This window comes from Rhododendron vialii, chromosome 13a (assembly GCF_030253575.1).
Source record: "Rhododendron vialii isolate Sample 1 chromosome 13a, ASM3025357v1".
Taxonomy (NCBI): Eukaryota; Viridiplantae; Streptophyta; class Magnoliopsida; order Ericales; family Ericaceae; genus Rhododendron; species Rhododendron vialii.
In genome coordinates, this window is record NC_080569.1 from 33,922,026 (window position 1) to 33,939,386 (window position 17,361).

The 17,361-nt window shown below is 36.8% G+C and overlaps 2 protein-coding genes across 4 annotated transcripts in view; both read left to right on the top strand.

The window, feature by feature from the left end:
* LOC131315294 (raucaffricine-O-beta-D-glucosidase-like) overlaps positions 1 to 17,361 on the top strand; it is a 64,361-nt gene that overhangs the window by 40,428 nt on the left and 6,572 nt on the right. Inside the window, exons 1-4 of one of the 2 annotated variants that reach the window (XM_058344453.1) lie at positions 15,270 to 15,403; positions 15,732 to 15,801; positions 16,895 to 16,953; positions 17,216 to 17,291. In XM_058344453.1, the coding sequence (XP_058200436.1) occupies positions 15,314 to 15,403; positions 15,732 to 15,801; positions 16,895 to 16,953; positions 17,216 to 17,291 (295 nt within the window). In that variant the 5' untranslated portion in view covers positions 15,270 to 15,313. Of the gene's footprint in view, positions 1 to 15,269; positions 15,404 to 15,731; positions 15,802 to 16,894; positions 16,954 to 17,215; positions 17,292 to 17,361 lie in introns of those variants that run through there. The other variant, XM_058344452.1, reaches the window with a different exon arrangement.
* On the top strand, positions 76 to 3,693 carry LOC131315302 (cysteine proteinase inhibitor 3-like). 2 transcript variants are annotated; one of them, XR_009196672.1, is made up of 3 exons: positions 77 to 286; positions 589 to 775; positions 3,437 to 3,693. XR_009196672.1 is itself a non-coding variant. In XM_058344461.1 (2 exons), the coding sequence occupies exons 1-2, from the start codon at positions 140 to 142 to the stop codon at positions 766 to 768; spliced, it is 327 nt and encodes a 108-aa protein (XP_058200444.1). In that variant the 5' UTR covers positions 76 to 139; the 3' UTR covers positions 769 to 776. The 2 variants fall into 2 exon arrangements, 1 of the variants encoding a protein (XP_058200444.1); XM_058344461.1 differs by lacking the exon at positions 3,437 to 3,693 and having other exon boundaries at positions 76 to 286; positions 589 to 776.

Below are 17,361 nucleotides of genomic sequence, written 5' to 3' on the forward strand. Positions count from 1 at the left end.
AAATAGTTTTCAAAAAAGAGGACTAGGCCCAATATCTGCCTTATAAATATCGAGTTGTAAGTATATACATACCATTCAAAGCATTGCATCTTCTACTTACCTTGCAAAAGAGACCTAATTAAAAACAAGAGTGAGAGAGATGGAGGTCGGAACAGTTCTCTACCAACAAGATGTAGAAGGAATTCCGCAGCTAGCAACACTCAAAGGAGCGGTGGAAGTTCAATTACCCAATGGAGATGCTGATGTCGTTGCTAAATGGGCTGTTTACGAATACAATAAGAAACATGTATTGTTTTCCCTTCTCGCGATCTCTCGCGCTCTCTATCTAACACACACAATAAACAATTGAATACTAGACGAAGCAATTTGGGACGGAGGTAGTACTACATATTTATTCATTCACTTGGTTTCATAAATTAAGAAAGTGAAATAAAACTGACAAGAAACCAATTTCTCATCTATAGTTTTAAACTAAAAAGAAAATGAAAATGAGGAGTTACAGAGCAGGAAATAAGAAGAGAACAAAGTTGGAAAAGAGGAGGAAAATAACGTTTGCAATATGCTTGATTATCAATATTTAAAATGCAGGGTACTCACCTTGAGTTTGAGAGCACTTTGGCGGCGTATAAGACGTCCGTTGCTTTGGGAGCCATCTACGCCATACTTTTGAAAGCAAAAGATTGCGGTAAAAGCAAAGTTTATTTTGCGGCAGTCCTCGTCACGCCCGTGAAGAAATTTCTACTGCTCTTCGTTCATATCTACGGGTGACACTAAGGTACGTACGTATGTACTTAAAAAGAAAAAAGAAAAAAGAAAAGAAAGAGAGCAATATCACAAATGAATTAAGTAAACTACCCTCACTTGATTTACCCTATCAAGTTTCCTAATAAATTTTTTGCCATTTCAAAAAAATTAATGAATTTAAGTAAACCAAAACTAATATGAATGTTGTATCTAACTAGATCGATCATGATATCACTGGTTTGTTGCTTATATCTGCTAGCTCTATTTTACATATTGTGTATATTATTGGTTCGCATTGAGACGAACCAATAATATACAAAAATTTGACACAAAATTGACAAATGCAAAAATAATTATAATAATAATCATAATAATGAACAAACACAAAAGAAAAAACCCAAATTAATTGCCTTTTTATTTTTTTTGGGGAAACTATAGGCCAATTTGTAACTTCCTTTGAACCACAGAAATATTAGTTAGGGTATAAGTTTATGACTAGTGTCGGAACTGATCAGCTGATGTTGAGATATTGGAGTTGGGTGGTTTATATACTTGTCAAGCATATATATGTATATATGTGTGTATATATATATATATAGCTTTTGATACGAAAAAATAATTTTAATAATGATCGTGTAATTTCTAAAGTGATGCTAGGAGTAATACTTTCACCGTATTAGATGACTTCAATCACACAGCAAATCCAACAATTAAATGAGTTACGTGGAAAATTCCAAAAACTAGTACAAACCAAGGGAAGGTGTTGAATAGCTTTTCTACCATCTCTCTTAAAATCAATTGGTGTTAGCAAAGGTTTTAATTAAGTCTTTTATGGCATTCGACATCGCATTCGCGAGTTTGTTTTTAGAGCGGTCGCAGGGAGTGATATTGTGCAACCAAATTCATTGGAGCACTTCGGACCCAACAGAAGGAATCATGCACTAAAGAAACTAATGTAAAATTAAGGGTACCGTTAATGCCACGAGCCTTTTTTTTAATGCCACGACTCATAGACTGTCCTTTACAACTTTACCCCTCTCTCCTTCTCTCTCTTCAACTTATCGGCAAGAAATCCACTTCCATCTCCTCTGTCTCTTCTCCGACTGTCTTTAACCGTCTTTATTGATGATCGATCCACTGTCAATTCCAAAATATGAAACTACCACAAGATCCAACTCTACTCCTTCACACCATATTCTGTCTATTTTCACTGATCATCTCTCCCCAGTATGAAGTGAAATTAACATGTGTTCTCTTTTTCTCCAAATCTGAACCGATTCTCCATTGCGGAGAGGATGAAGACGAAAGTAAAAGCAAACCCATTTGTGAAATTTTTCTCTGAATCCTATGTCTTCAAATTACGTTCATTTTACAAACCAAGCCTTTGTGATTCTTTTGAGATTAAGTACAATAAATTGATTGAGGTATTGCTTGATTCAAAGATTATCGTTCCATTTAATTTGTTTCATTTGTTCTGACTCAAGGATTACCGTTGGCTATGATTTGTATTTTCTACGGAAACGTGAGTCCTGAAACTGATGAAAGAGAACATCTTGAATCCTCACCTTGGATCAGTGGCCTCCGATGAACGGAGTTAAAGAGAGAAAGTGGCCGGTCGGCGATAAAGAGAGAGGAAGTGGTGAGAAACATAGCGGTGAAAAGAAGATAATTAATGGATTAATGGAACAAATGTCAAAGGGATAATGTTGTCAGAAAACAGAAACAGTCGTGGCCTTAAAAAAAGTTGTCGTGGCATTATCAGCCACCAAAATTAAAACCAATCTTAATAATTACTAGGCCTTCCAAAACGCTTTTGAACTCCGGGAAAGGATTCAAAACAAAGATCGATTATTGTTGAAGTAGAGACCCCTTGAAGATCATGATCTTTTAGCACGTGAATCTGATAGATCTCTTTGCATTTCAAGGTACACGTACAAAAACATAAACTCTCTGAGTTTTTGAATGGTAAACGAGTGCCTCAGAAATGAATACGGCGCAGACCCCGTCTTTGATCTAACTAAATGACAGCTCGAGCAAGTCTAGTTGCATGTCTTGACTAAGTACTAACGCAGTCAAGAAAAATACAATCATAAAAAAACGATTCCTTTCCAACATCCTAAACAGACCCTTCTATTATATTGCAAGATGCTAAATTACAACTCAATAAGACAAAGAAATTCATAGAAATGTGTGATTTGGTCATGAAAGTGTCAACCAAAAGGGAGGTCGGCCTATGGAGCTTACAGATCGTGACATTGATTAATTTTCATATAGCTAGGTTTTTGCTCCGTTTCATTTTTTTGAGGGCCCCGTACATAATACGCTTTTGACATGGCAATATGGCATATTCATAACAAGTCCGTTATGAGGGATGCAACTTCATATCAACTAACTTTCTCTACAAATTAATGAGTACAAACTTATTCCATCAACATATGTATGGACTTATATAGGCTATTTACCAAAATCTTGGCTTGTACAAAATTGATCGATAATAGTTTACCATTTTATATAGATTATCGCCCTATCAGTGGCCTAATATCGGCCACGTTACAAAATCATGGATTACCATTTTATCGATCGTTTTAAAATTGTAAATCCTTCCAATGTTAACATGGGATTTTAGTAGTAGTTCGTGCTCTCACATGTGTTTAATTTGCTTATGAAGTTGTTTTGATTTACAATTTTTCAGGAAAACGAGCTTTGCTTGCAGAGTTGATCAACATATTTAAGTATGAATAAGTGGTCTCTCCGTAGCCCTCGAATGCTGATGGTGCTTTAAGTATGAATAAGTGGCCTATCCGTGGCCTTCTTAGTTTACCATATATATGATCTCTTTCATGTTGGCTTGGCTTGTAATATATATAAATAATTATGGCTTCACCGAAACTTATGTTAAATGCCCGTGTGTATGAATATTAGTAATTAAAATGTGTTTGTACTCTTTAATTGTGGAGTTGAGAATCTTGAGATCGATCTCTGCAGAACCGGCCGGCCGGCATAATTGAGGCCTCGGTTGATTAAACGATCACTGGCCGGCCAGTCAGAATTAGATCCATTGGTCAAGGTCGTGACAGTATATACTTGAGGTTTGGATTTGCGTTTCTAGTATGCGAATTAATTAAGGTTGTACGTGCTCCATTCTCATGAATACTTGGATCCCTAACTATTGCGCAATATGTCAATACCAAATGTCGCTACCCCGTCAGTTACCATGCACGATATCGGAATCCGGCCGGATCTATTTTCTTCGGCCAGAAACTCTCTGAGAAGTGGTTTCGCGGCGACTCTAACGGACGCCACGTTGCGACACATCGGCCGATCCTCGTCTGGTTCCCCAACGGGGATGGTTTGGAAACGGAATGTCTTAGGCAGGGTCGGCCTTGGGCTGAAGCCCAAGGTGCCATGGCTTTAGGCCTCCAAAAAACACAAATTTTTTTTTTTTTTGCTCGGCAAAAAACACAAATTTTTAGGGCCTCAAAATGTCTATACCCATAAAAATGGCCCATTCCAAATTAAAAAAGCGCACATGGATACAATGAGAACTGGGCCCAAACAAAACTCGGTGGCAGTTTTGTAAAAAAGAGAACTAAATGGTCCATTTTCAAAGAAGCAAAACCAAAAGCCTTGACGTTTTCTTCCGAAAATGAATTGAAGCCAGAGAGGGCCTCTGAGCTCTGAAATCGCAAGAAGACCAAGGGTTTTATTTTTTCCCTAAATTAATCGGCTCATATCTGTTGAATTTCGGCTCGATTTTGGAGTTCGCAGCTTGGTTAGTCCGGACCAAGATTTTGGTGGTCCGGACCAGTGCTTGTTACGCGTTTCTGGAGCAATCTGTTATTTTGGCCCGCGGTCTGGTCCGGACCAGTTTGTCCGGACGAACCTCGGCACCTTTGGGCGTCCGGACTAACTTCGACCAATTGTTCCAGATTTGATCGTCGCTCTCTGTTTTTTTGGTCCTAACCACCGTAAACTTGGTCCGGACCAGCGGGCACACAGATCTGCGCGTTTGGAGTTCGTTTTTAGGGTTTTTTTTTTGGGGGCTTCAAAGCCCAATATGTTTAGGACTTGTTAGGCAACTTATCTTTGGGTATAAATATACTTGTTATGCTTCTTTATTGGTGTGAGAGCAAATATTAGGTATTTGATTAGGATTTGAGAGAGTTGCCTCCTTGTTTTGGCTTTTGGTAGGAAAGTTCTGCAGACTTCTTCTTTGTAGCTCTTTGAGCATTCGTATTTGATTAATGAAGCCATCGATCGACTGCCCGTGGACTAGCCTTATATCCCAAAGTACGACCGAACCACGTATATCTGTGTGTCTCTCTCTCCTTTTGTTTGATTTCTCTCTCCTTCTCTCACGTTTGGTTTGCTTCACTCATCTATTTTTCTTCGATTCAAATATTCATAATCACCGTCTGTTTGTTCGGCTTCCGCACAACAAACTGGTATCAGAGCCAGGTTTTTGACCTAGGCTTCGATTTGTTCCGCTTGATTATTTGGATTTTTGTTTTGGTGATTTAGGAAAATTGGATTAAAGATGTCTGAGGAGTCGTCCAAGAAATCGGTACCACCCGGGCCCGGCACCGATTATGCGGTGAGGTCTTTGGTTTCGAATGCTAAATTTGAAGTTGAAAAATTTGATGAGACGAAAAACTTTGGTATGTGGCAGTGTGAAGTTCTAGATGTTTTGGTTCAACAAGGGTTGGATTTTGCTTTGGAGGACAAACCGGAGGACATGAGCGATAAGGATTGGGATAAGTTTAATCATCAGGCGTGTGGTTCCATTCGGCTATGTCTCGCAAAAGATCAAAAGAAACCCAATATGAGTAAAAATCGTTCAAGAAAACAACAAAATTAGGATTAACGTAAAAGACCCAAGGTTGTCAAAAAAAAAAAAAAAAACTATTCTCTCACACTCATATTTTTTCTCCTAATATTCGGCAAAAGAAACCCAATATGAGTAAAAATCGTCCAAGAAAAAAATTGAACTTGCATGAGAACTGAAAAAAATCCTTCAATGTTTGAATCCCTTGCATGATAACTGAAAAAAATTGTTCAAGAAACTCCTAATTTTCGACAAAAGAAATCCAATATGAGTAAAAATCGTTCAAGAAAAAAATTGATCTTGAATAAGAACTAAAAAAAATCGATCTTGAATGAGAATTGAAAAAAATCCTTCGATGTTTTGAATCCCTTGCACGAAAACTGAAAAAAATCGTTCAAGAAATCGAACTTACCTCACTATCAGTAATGGTCGTTCAGAAGTTGGAAAATGTGGAAAACTACGCCTGTGACAAACAAACCATATAAAACGTGGACTGGCTAGGTTAATAGAAAATTTGGTAAATATGTTAACATTATTTTCCGAAATCACGGGGAACCAATTACCCAAAATCTCATTATTCGTTAGAAGGTATATTATTTCGTGTCCTCCATTAGGCCATCCACAGTGGTATAATCAAATGCCAATTGTTTTTAAAGTTAACAATATTGGTGCAAAAGATTGCTCACAATGGTATAATCAAACTTAACAACATCCTTAGAAATAATCAAACTTTGGACTTTGGATAATCAAAACTAGCAACATTTTTCAATAATCAAAATTTGTGGATCCTACACCACATATGTTAACTAGTTTCAAAATTTGTATACACGTGTTTCAACTAATATTTTCTTCTTCTCTTCTTCGCATACTCTTTTTTTTAATTAAAAAATAAAATTGAAGAATAAAATTTTTATGTAGCCAAGCTTTTTCGCCTACTTTATATCTTTTTCACTTCGCCAACAAACTATTTCTCTTTTTTTTCCTCCAAAAGTGAAAATCATATCTCTCGATCATCTACAATTCAACACATCGTCGCCGGATTAAGGTGTTTCACTCTTCTTTCCTGTTTCTAACCCCCCCTCCAAAAAAAGAAAAAAAAAAGGAAAAATCATAATATGAGAGAAGAAAGTCATCGATTTTTTTTTCAAAATTAAGAAAAGGAATCGATATATTTTAACCCATAAAAAACGTAAATAGAGGGAAGTGAATGACAAGAAACAGAGAAGGAGAGAGAGTGAAATTGTAGTGAACCCCATATTTTGATTATGAACTAAAAGTGACCATAGTGAAGCTTAACATTGTTAAACTTAGCAACCTCTTAAGTGAATAATCAAAAGCTGATGTGTCAACTTTTGGTTATCCTTTTTTGATTATACCACTGTAAATGGCCTTAGCATATTATCCTTTAGAAGGTATATTAAATGTGGTAACATTATTTCCACGTATAGCTTTCCAAGTATGATTCCTAATTTTCAGCTAGGTTAATAGAAGTTTAAATCTTATGTGATAATCAAATTGGAGGTTTCCTTTTGTTCCGAAAATTTGGTAAATGTGGTAACATTATTTACCGAAATTATAGGGAACCAATCTCAGCAGAAAATATGGCATTATAGTAGTAAGCATCATTTCCCAATTTATCGCTAGGTTTCTTACGCTATAATTTCAACCGTAGAAAAAATGTGTATCGATCTTATGGTCCAAAATATAGGTGAAAAAATAGAAGATTTGAAAACCACCCTATCATATTATATAGATATAGATATAGATGGTAAGGCATAGACGAGAATATCTGCACGCTAAGGAACTCGCAAGGCTCACTCCCTGTTCGGAATACATCAAGATCTTCAAACTCTAACTCCAATTTTTTATGGCCCCTTTCAATATCATTGTTTGGAATTGTAGAGGTGCGGGAAACGACAGATTCAGACGTAACTTTACGGATTTGGTTCGAATGCATAAACCTGCAGTGGTAGGCTGGTAGCCCTCCTTGAAACCAAGGTGAGCCTTCAGTCTATGGGTATGTTTTTTAAAACCCTTGGATTTACTGCCTCCACGCATGTGGATCCCTGCGGCAGAGTAGGGGGAATTTGGCTTCTCTGGGACCCAACTAGGCATATCCCCTCAAGCTATCCACTCCACTATTCAGAAGGATGGATTTGAGGAATGGTTGTTCTCTGCTGTTTATGCTAGTCCTAACTCTCGTCTTCGGGATATTCTATGGGAAGATTTGGACAACATAGCGTCCTCAACGCAGCTGCCTTGGATGGTGGCGGGTGACTTCAACGACATAACTGGCTCCAGCGAAGTTTTAAGCCATACACCTGATTTCAGCGCCAGCCAGCGCAGAAAATTCTCCAATAATATAAACAGATGTAATCAGGTGGATATGGGGTCGTCCGGACCTAAATACACTTGGTCTAATGGTCGCCAAGGAATTGGTAATGTTTAGAAAAGGCTCGATCGTGCCCTTTGCAATGAAGACCGGAGACAACTATTCCCCGAAGGTACGACTTTCGTCCTTCCTCGTACTTACTCTGATCACTCTCCTCTTCTTATTTGTACCCTTGGTTATATTACTAATGGGGCTATAAATAGACCTTTCCGCTTCGAGGCAGCCTGGCTCATGGACCCTACCTTCGGAGACCTGGTCAAGAGAGCCTGGACTGGCATTGATCTCCCCGATCACATAAAGAATTTCTCGGCAGCAGCTACTGTTTGGAATAAAAATGTTTTTGGTAATATTTTTAGAAGGAAAAGATGGGTTAAGTCACGTATTGAGGGCATTCAAAAATCCCAAAGCCGTAAATTTTCCCACAATCTGTTTTTACTAGAAAAAGAACTTATTTCGGAGTTCAACCAAATTCTTGCCCAAGAAGAAATGCTTTGGTTTCAAAAATCCAGAAGCAAATGGATTACTCAAGGGGAGAACAATACCAGATACTTTCACCTCTCTACCATTATTCGTAGAAGGAAATCCAAAATAAATGTTCTCAAAGACAGTGATAATTCGAGGATCACTAACCCTGATCTCATAAAAAGTCACGTTCAAAACTATTTTGTTAATCTCTTTAAGGATCAAAGTTATATCCAAGGCTCTAATCAGGTGATGATCCCTCATGTTACCCTGTCGAATGAGGATAACGCCAGGCTGTGTTTACCTATTACAAACCTTGAAATATGGGTATGTATGAAGAATATCAACCCCTACAAAGCCCCTGGCCCGGATGGTCTCCAGGCCATTTTTTTATCAAAAACATTGGAATGTTGTGGGTAAAGAGGTCTGCTCTTTTGTTCAGAATTGCTTCTACAATTGCTCTGTTCCTGAGATCATTAACAGAACCTTCATATCTCTTATCCCCAAAACTGATAACCCTGAGTCCATCAAGATGTTTAGGTCGAGTAGCCTTTGCAGTGTTGTCTATAAAGTCATTACCAAAATTATTGTGAATAGACTGAGGCCCTTGCTTCCCAAGATCATCAGCCCTTTCCAAAGTAGCTTCATACCTGGTAGATCGACTAATGACAATATCATCATTACCCAAGAGCTTCTCCATTCTCTGACGAGGAAGAAAGGAAAAAAAGGAGGCATGATTTTCAAAATTGATCTTGAAAAAGCCTATGACAAAGTTTCCTGGAAATTCCTTTTTGATACTCTCCTATTCTTTAATTTGAATGCCTCCTGGATTTCCCTCATTATGAGCTGTGTCTCTAATGTCAAATCCTCCATACTTTGGAATGGGGAAGCCCTCAATGAATTTTCCCCAGGCCGGGGTCTTAGACAAGGAGACCCTCTATCCCCCTTCCTTTTTGTCCTATGCATGGAAAGATTATCGCTCCTCATTAATAATAAAAGCAGCGAAGGAGGCTGGAAAGGGTTAAAGGTTTCCCAAAACTCATGCCCCCTCGCTCATTTATTCTTTGCGGATGACCTCATGCTTTTTGGTCAAGCTAATATGTCCACTTGTAGGAGCAACATGCAAGTGCTTAACACGTTTTGTGACATATCGGGACAGACCATTAACTTTGCCAAATCTGAATTGTTTATCTCTGCTAACATAACTAGAAGAAAAGCCAGAAGATTAAGTAATTTGTGTGGTATTCCTCTCACCAATGACTTGGGCAAATACCTTGGTATCCCCCTCTTTCACAGTCGTGTTAATAAGAACCATTTTAATCAAATCATTGAAAAAGTTCAACGCACTCTCTCGGGCTGGAGTTCAAACACCCTTATGCTCGCGGGCAGGGTCACTTTGGCCCAATCTGTCACTACCACTATCACTAGTTACACTACGCAGACTATGAAGTTACCTGCTTCTGTTTGTGAGCATCTTGACAGGTTAAACAGGAATTTTCTATGGGGGGACACCCCTGATAGGAAAAAGTTGCATTTGGTCAAATGGGATAAAGTGTGCAAAGATAAAGATTGCGGTGGTTTGGGTATTAAATCTGCAAAAAATCAGAATTTGGCTTTGTTAACTAAGCTGGGGTGGAAAATGTATACTCAGGAGGACTGCCTCTGGGTTAACATACTGAAAGACAAGTACCTCCGAAACCATGATATTTTTTCATGGCCTAGACATAGGCCTGCTTCTCACATCTGGAGAGGCAATGTGGAGACCAAAGAAATCCTCCAAAAGGGTTTAAAATGGGTGATCAGAGATGGCAGGAGAGTGGATCTTTGGAAAGACTGGTGGTGTGGGGATGTTCCCCTTGCTACTCGCTTCCCAGGAGACCACACTCTTACTAATGACAAAGTTGCTAATATTATTGTTAATGGTAGATGGAATCTGGAGGGGATTAGCCAGATTGTGGACCAAGGAACTATTGACTCTATCCTTGAAGTTAGATTACCTGTGGGCCACCAAGGCCCAGATCACCCCACTTGGATGGGTTCCCCTAGTGGAAATTTTTCGGTAGCTGCTGCTTATAAAATTATCATTCAAGACGCGAATGATCTTAAGGGTTGGAAGTGGTTTGGAAACTCAAAGTTCCTGCAAAATTTAAAATTTTCATTTGGCACATTTTTCTCCATAAACTTCCAATTAATAAGCTTCGTGCCAGGAGAGGTATCTGCTGCTCTGACTTATGTCCTAGATGCAATTCCTCCCCTGAAGATCTTAACCATCTTTTCAGGGATCGTCCCAAAGCTATTGAGCTTTGGAATGTTATCCCTTTCGGTCATGTCATGCGCTGGGGTTTTAACGGTCCTTTTAACGACTGGGTTTCCTCCAATCTTAAGTCTAAAATTTCAGTGAGCAGTAGTTCTACATTGCCTTAGCATACCTTTTTCACCACCACTCTTTGGCAAATCTGGAAAGACCGAAACAAAAAAAGTTTTGATAATCTGGATAATGATGTTCTTGTTAGTGCCAAGACAATATTTGATTATGCTCATGAAATTGTTTCAGCCTTTAAAACCCCTCGCCTACATGACCTCATCACCACTCAGACTCCTAACTAGCGCCCTCCCCATGCAGGTATAATCAAGCTTAACACTAATGGATGCTGGTATGAATCAAACGGAAAAGCTGGATTTGGAGGTCTGTTCAGAGATGCTCAAGGCGACTAGATTTTGGGATTCTTTGGAAAACTTAACTGTGAATCTAGCATTGAAGCGGAACTTTGGGGGATATACAAAGGACTGCAAATCATTTTGGAGAAAAATTTGCGGAATGTCCAGATTGAGTCAGATGCTATGTTGGTGGTGAATCTAATCAAAGATGGCAATCCGGGCATTCACGCGTAGAGTGTTATTATTCACGAAGCGTATGGCCTCCTCACTCGTACGGATACGACGCTAAATCACGTCTACCGCGCTGCTAATCAGTGCGCGGACCACATCGCCCACATGGGAGCAAAGCAAGACAAAGAACTGATCATAGCGGTGGACATCCCCATCTCCCTCAGGGAATTCCTTATCAGAGACGGCCTAAATGTTAGGCGGGTTTTAGATTAGATGTTTTGGTCCTTTAGGCCGGTTTGAGTATCCTATTTATTTCTCTTGTTGTGAACTTGCATTTCTAGTGTTTGAATGAAATTCTGACGTACCCCAAAAAAAATATATATATGTCATTCAAACCCGCTAGGAACTAAAACCTTGCTCTTTCTTCATAAGGCTCCTGTTGAGCCTTCCCAAATTTAGAACGTGCAACAATAGGATGATGATAATTACGTTCCTCCATTCTCATTCGTCTTTCTCACTCTCAACCGCCCTTCAAAAAATATTTCGTCGCCAAAACCACCTTTGGTGAAAAAATTTAAGGTTGCATTTCGTCTCCAAATATATTTCGAGCATAACTCTTTGCTTAGAACTTCTATTGAGATAATTTAAATTGGGTTTGAACAATAACACAAAGGGCTACAACTTTCATGTTTATCAAAATTGCTAGTTTTAATATTTAAAAGTTCAAAATGGCGTTCGAAATATATTTTAATGTTAAACACATGTTATATCAACAATGCTACTCATACAATAATCCAAACACAACAACTTACACAATCTCTCATATACATGTGGAGCCTACACATAGTAGTGTGTGTAGAGCCTACATGTATATATGTGAGAAGTTGTGTAAGTTGTTGTGTTTGAATTGTTGTGTGAGTATCATTTTTGATGTTATATATTAGATATTTCAATTATACGTTGAAAAGTGTGTGTGATGTAGTTGGTTAAAGCTTCTACCCATAAATTAGAAGACATGGGTTTCAGACCCAGTAGGAGAAAGAAAGTGATCGAGATTCTTTTCCCATAGGAAAATGTCATTTTTAACCTCAGTTTTTTCAAAAATTGAGATTATTTCTCTCTAAACAATCACAGTTTTACAATAAAACTGAGATGTTAAGCTGTTAAAGTTGTTTTGTCATTTTTATTCACTATTTTAAACCTTTTTTGTCACAATTTTATGAGTTTTAATCACGGTTCTATTCTGTGATTAAAAAATAGAAACTTTTAATTACACCTTGATAAATTACAATTTTAAATGTGAGATTAAAAGTAAAAGACCACACCAAATAACCGAAATCTTTATCTATTTTTCTCGTAGTGAAACGAAAAACTATACGCAACATATCTTTGATAAAGTTGGAAAAGTAAAAGTGGTGAAAGGGTAAAGAATTGTACTTTGCCTTTTCTTTTTTCTGTATGAGAGGAATAAATTAATCGATTTAGCTTTGGTAGCAAGATAAGGATTTCCTTCCGAATCAATTATCAAAACTTGTGCTTCAATTGTGAACCATGACTAAAACTTTCTTGATAAACTTTCTTGAAACTTGACTGTTATTGTTGCCAATCACCACTACAATATTGTTAAAAGATGAAGTTTGAAAAAGTAAAAAGATGTCAATTTTTTTAAAAACCGTAATTAAAAAGATTGCAATAGATAAATAATGTCAGTCATCTAAAAAATTGTGATATAATATATTTATGGTGTCACTTTCTAAAATAGTGACATAACTATTCTTTCTTTTTAATATCAGTTTCTCCTAAACTGTGATCTAATATATTTATGATGTCACTTTTTGAAATAGTGACATAATTATTCTTTTTTTTTTTTAATGTCAGTTTCTCCTAAACTATGATCTAATATATTTATGAAATCACATTGTAAAATAGTGACATAACTATTCTTTCTTTTTAATGTCGGTTTCATCTTAAGTGACATTGAAGAACAAAAATTTGTTTTTGGAGAAAACGGCGCCATCTATGAGCGTCGTTGCCTTAAAGTCTCAAATCGGGAGCGGATCGTTATATATAGTATCAAAGCCTGTACCAACCGGAAATGTGAGACAAAATCTCGACCCCATACGAGGACGTGTGTTTCTAAGTGGGGGAGATTGTGACGCCCTACCCTTGGGGAGTTCCAGGTAGTGGTCAACCGACTTGAGGGTTGTTGGGACCCGTGCGAGAGGCTGTCGGATCGGTAACCAGAAGGGTCAACCGAGGGTAATCTCATATCGTTTGGTGAGGTGTAAGTTATGTGTTATAAATAATACATCGTCATTCTATCTTGGACAAGGACTTTTAAAGCTATGTAGGTGCCAAAGTCAATTAAAACTTCATAGTTAAGCGTGTTTGCACTGGAGTAATCCTGGGATGGGTGACCTCACTAGGAGATTTGATGGGAGCAGACAATATTATACAGAGCGAGAGCGGATCGTTGTAAAAGATGATGGCTTTAAAGCACTTTAATGACGTTTCACAGCTGTCATCTTTTTCTTTCAATTGCGTTTAAAAAGCTTCATCTCTATAGATTTTTTTTTTTCTCGGCAAACAATATAGATATTAATGACAGTTTCAAACCGTTATTTTAAGATTCAGACTTTTAATGACAGATTCATAGATGATAGTTTCAAAACTGTCATCTTTCATGTTTAATGACACTTTTAAACTGTCATCTTTTACGATTATTGTATTAGTAAACATAAGTTCAAAAGCCCTCAAGCCATATCTTCTCGTTCCTGTTTGCCTCGCATTCTCTGCTAAACAAGCTCGAGTGTTCTTTCCTATTCGTCTCCTCCTCTCGACTTCCTCTTTCATTACTCAACGTAAAGACCAAAGGGTGTTTGGAAGACCTGGGACATTGATCTCAGTTTGCTCTGTTTGAGAACAGCAAAGAGGTATGCCTGAGCAATACTTTCCAGTAGGATTTATTGATTAATGTCGACCGAGATCGGAACTGTATTAAGGTCCCGTTTCAGAAATTTTCTTAAAAAATAAGCAGTTTATTTCACATTTTCAAACTTAAAAATAATGTAAATGAAAAATATTTTTTAAATATTTTTTGCACCGTATAAAAGATATTGATGGGATCTATCAAACAAGATCCATATTGGTAAAAAAATTATTTGCGTAAACACATTATTTTTGAGTTTAAAATTGCCTTCTTAAAAAATAAGTACTTATTTTGAGTTGCGGAACGGAGCCTAAGTCTCCCAAGTTATTTTTGAGTGAGAGATTTTTGGAAAGAGATTATATGAAGAAGATAAATAAAAATTTACACCTTTTACTTTTGTTTATTCATTTTTCTTTATCTTACATTTTCCACAATCAGAAGATAAATAAAAATTTACACCTTTTACTTTTGTTTATTCATTTTTCTTTATCTTACATTTTCCACAATCAGAAGATAAATAAAAATTTACACCTTTTACTTTTGTTTATTCACTTTTCTTTATCTTACATTTTCCACAATTGCAAATTAATTTCAATTTATTTTATTCACATCATTAATTTTTAATTAATAATAGTACATATATGTCTTTCCGTGCATAAAACGAGCCCAATGCAAGAATCAATAAATACTAGTATAAACAAATGTTGGTAAGCTCAAATGTCTCCAAATTAATCTTAATTACAATTTTGGTTTTTGTTATTTTTGAAATTGAGAGAGAGGAAGGGAGGTTTAAAAAAGAAGAAGAGAGGACTTCAAAGGATATTTGGATGGGATCCGAAAAGTGAAATTGTAGGGTGAGGTAGACAAGGAGGGTAGTCAGTGAGGTGTTCCTATCCAATCTTGGTTGGATATAGCTCTGTAGTTTCATGTAATAGTTACTGTTTTTGATCGATGTACCCGTCGAATTTAATAAAAAGTTTCGTTTGCCGAGCAAAAAAAAAAAAAAGAAGAAGAGAGAGAGAGAGCTTGGCATTATTCAAAGCCGATGGGCCTATATATAGCCAAGATAATGGGCACCTACAAGCACAACACCCAACACTCGAAAGTCCTCTTGTCTTTCTTGATAGCTCAAATGTCTCTACCATTTAAGTCGCCCCAAACTCTTCATCCTTCCTCTTTCGGTGATGGCTTCGTCTGGGGTACCGCATCATCTGCTTATCAGGTAAAAACGGTGCCCCAAATATATAGGACTAGCTTTTGAATTTGTACCCTGCATGTGTGATAGCACATTAAAGGTCACGGTAACGAATTCACCCCACTAGTATACGTAAATTCCAGCTCTGCCCTTGTCTATCTTCAGCTTCAATTAGGATATTGTGACAAAAAATTAAGCTTATAAAATAGATTAATGGTTTCAAGGGTTATTTTTTCAAAATCTACATCTTAGGTGAAACTCGAACCCTATGTTAGAGATGATTTCGTAACTGGTTTGGATACATATCTTTTTTAAGGACGAAATCAAAATATATTGATTTTCTTTTTGTTGCCAGTATGAAGGTGCGTCAGATAAATACGGTAAAGGGCCAAGTATTTGGGATACTTTCACACATGAACGACCTGGTACTCTCTCTCTCTCTCTCTCTCTCTCTCTCTCTCTCTCTCTCTCTCTCTCTCTCTCTCTCTCTCTCTCTCTCTCTCTCTCTCTCTCATGGACTATTAAGTATGGTCAAAGCTGATATGATTCCTTGAGAGTTTGGAGAATTCAAGATTGGCAAAGTGCGACTATACAAACCTCTATTTGGATATGTGCATTTTCAACAAACAAAATAAGCATTTTAAAACAAAAATCATTCATTTTCCTGCAAAATTTTAATTATATTTTACACCTTTTAGTAGTTCTTAATAATATCTTTGAACCGCAGCAAAAAATCAGAAATTTGTTTTCGGGAATGATACTCCCTTCTTCTCATATTGTTTGTCCTTTTTTTTGACTTTTTCATTTCCCAAAATTTCGTCATTTGTAGAAATACAAATTTCAAATATTTATCTCTTTTTACTCTTCTTTCAAGTGTAAAAATGACAAGTCTAATTTTGAGGGAGAGCATTTTTTGAAAAGTTCAGCACTTTAAAGTGTAATTATTGGCTCCCTTATTGAGTTGAATTTTTTAAAATAGACAAACAATTATTGAGGAAAATAGTTGGGACAGAGGGAGTTCGGTAGTTCTTTCTTTTAAAATAACTATTGAAGAAAATAGTAAACGAAAAGAGTATATAAAATTTAGCTCGGCAATATAAAACAATGGAAAAATGACATAGTTTCAATTTTTTTTTTTGATCGGCAAAAAATATGTATAGATAAACTCAAAGAAGTGTACATTGAGAAAATTAGGAGAAAAAAGAGACAAACCGTGGCCACTGAGTCACTGACATGCCATCAAACCAAGGAGAATCCAAATAGTTTTGAGTAGCAATGGTTGGGTAGCGCTCCTTTAGAGCGTGATATCTGGGTTCGACTCCTATATAGCTAGGAGGTTGGCTTTCATAGTAATCTAACTTATACTAACATATTAACGTCATATATCATCTGAAAAAAGAAAAAAACGACAGGTAAGAATGGAAAAGTATAGAACTACTGCTCCAGATATTTCCATGATACAAGACTTTTATGCATTTGTAGTAGCTGGCTAGTTAAATGTTTATTGTTAAATGACAGGTAAGATCGGTGACGGAAGCAATGGAACAACGGCTGTTGATTTTTATCATAGATATAAGGTGCGGTATTTCATAGTTTAAGACGGAGCGTTTGATTAAAATGAGTTCCAATCATCTGCATGTAACGTCCGGATTTCTCATGTAACCATTTAGCGATATAATTTTTACCATTAGTTCAAGTTAAAAAAATCTAATAAAACATATTCCACGTACTCCAGTGGTAAAAAATAATAAAAGAATTCCAGTAGAGAAGATTTGACGCAAAATTGGACTTGAATTTTATTGGTTGGCAATAAGGTTTTTAATGTATGAGACAATGCAGGATGATGTCCAGATCATGAAGGACATAGGTTTCAATGCCTGTCGACTCTCAATCTCATGGTCTAGAATTTTGCCAGGTAAGTTTAATTTGAACATTTTTATCCGGATATTTTTTTTTTTTTTTGCTTTATATACTTTCTAGTTATT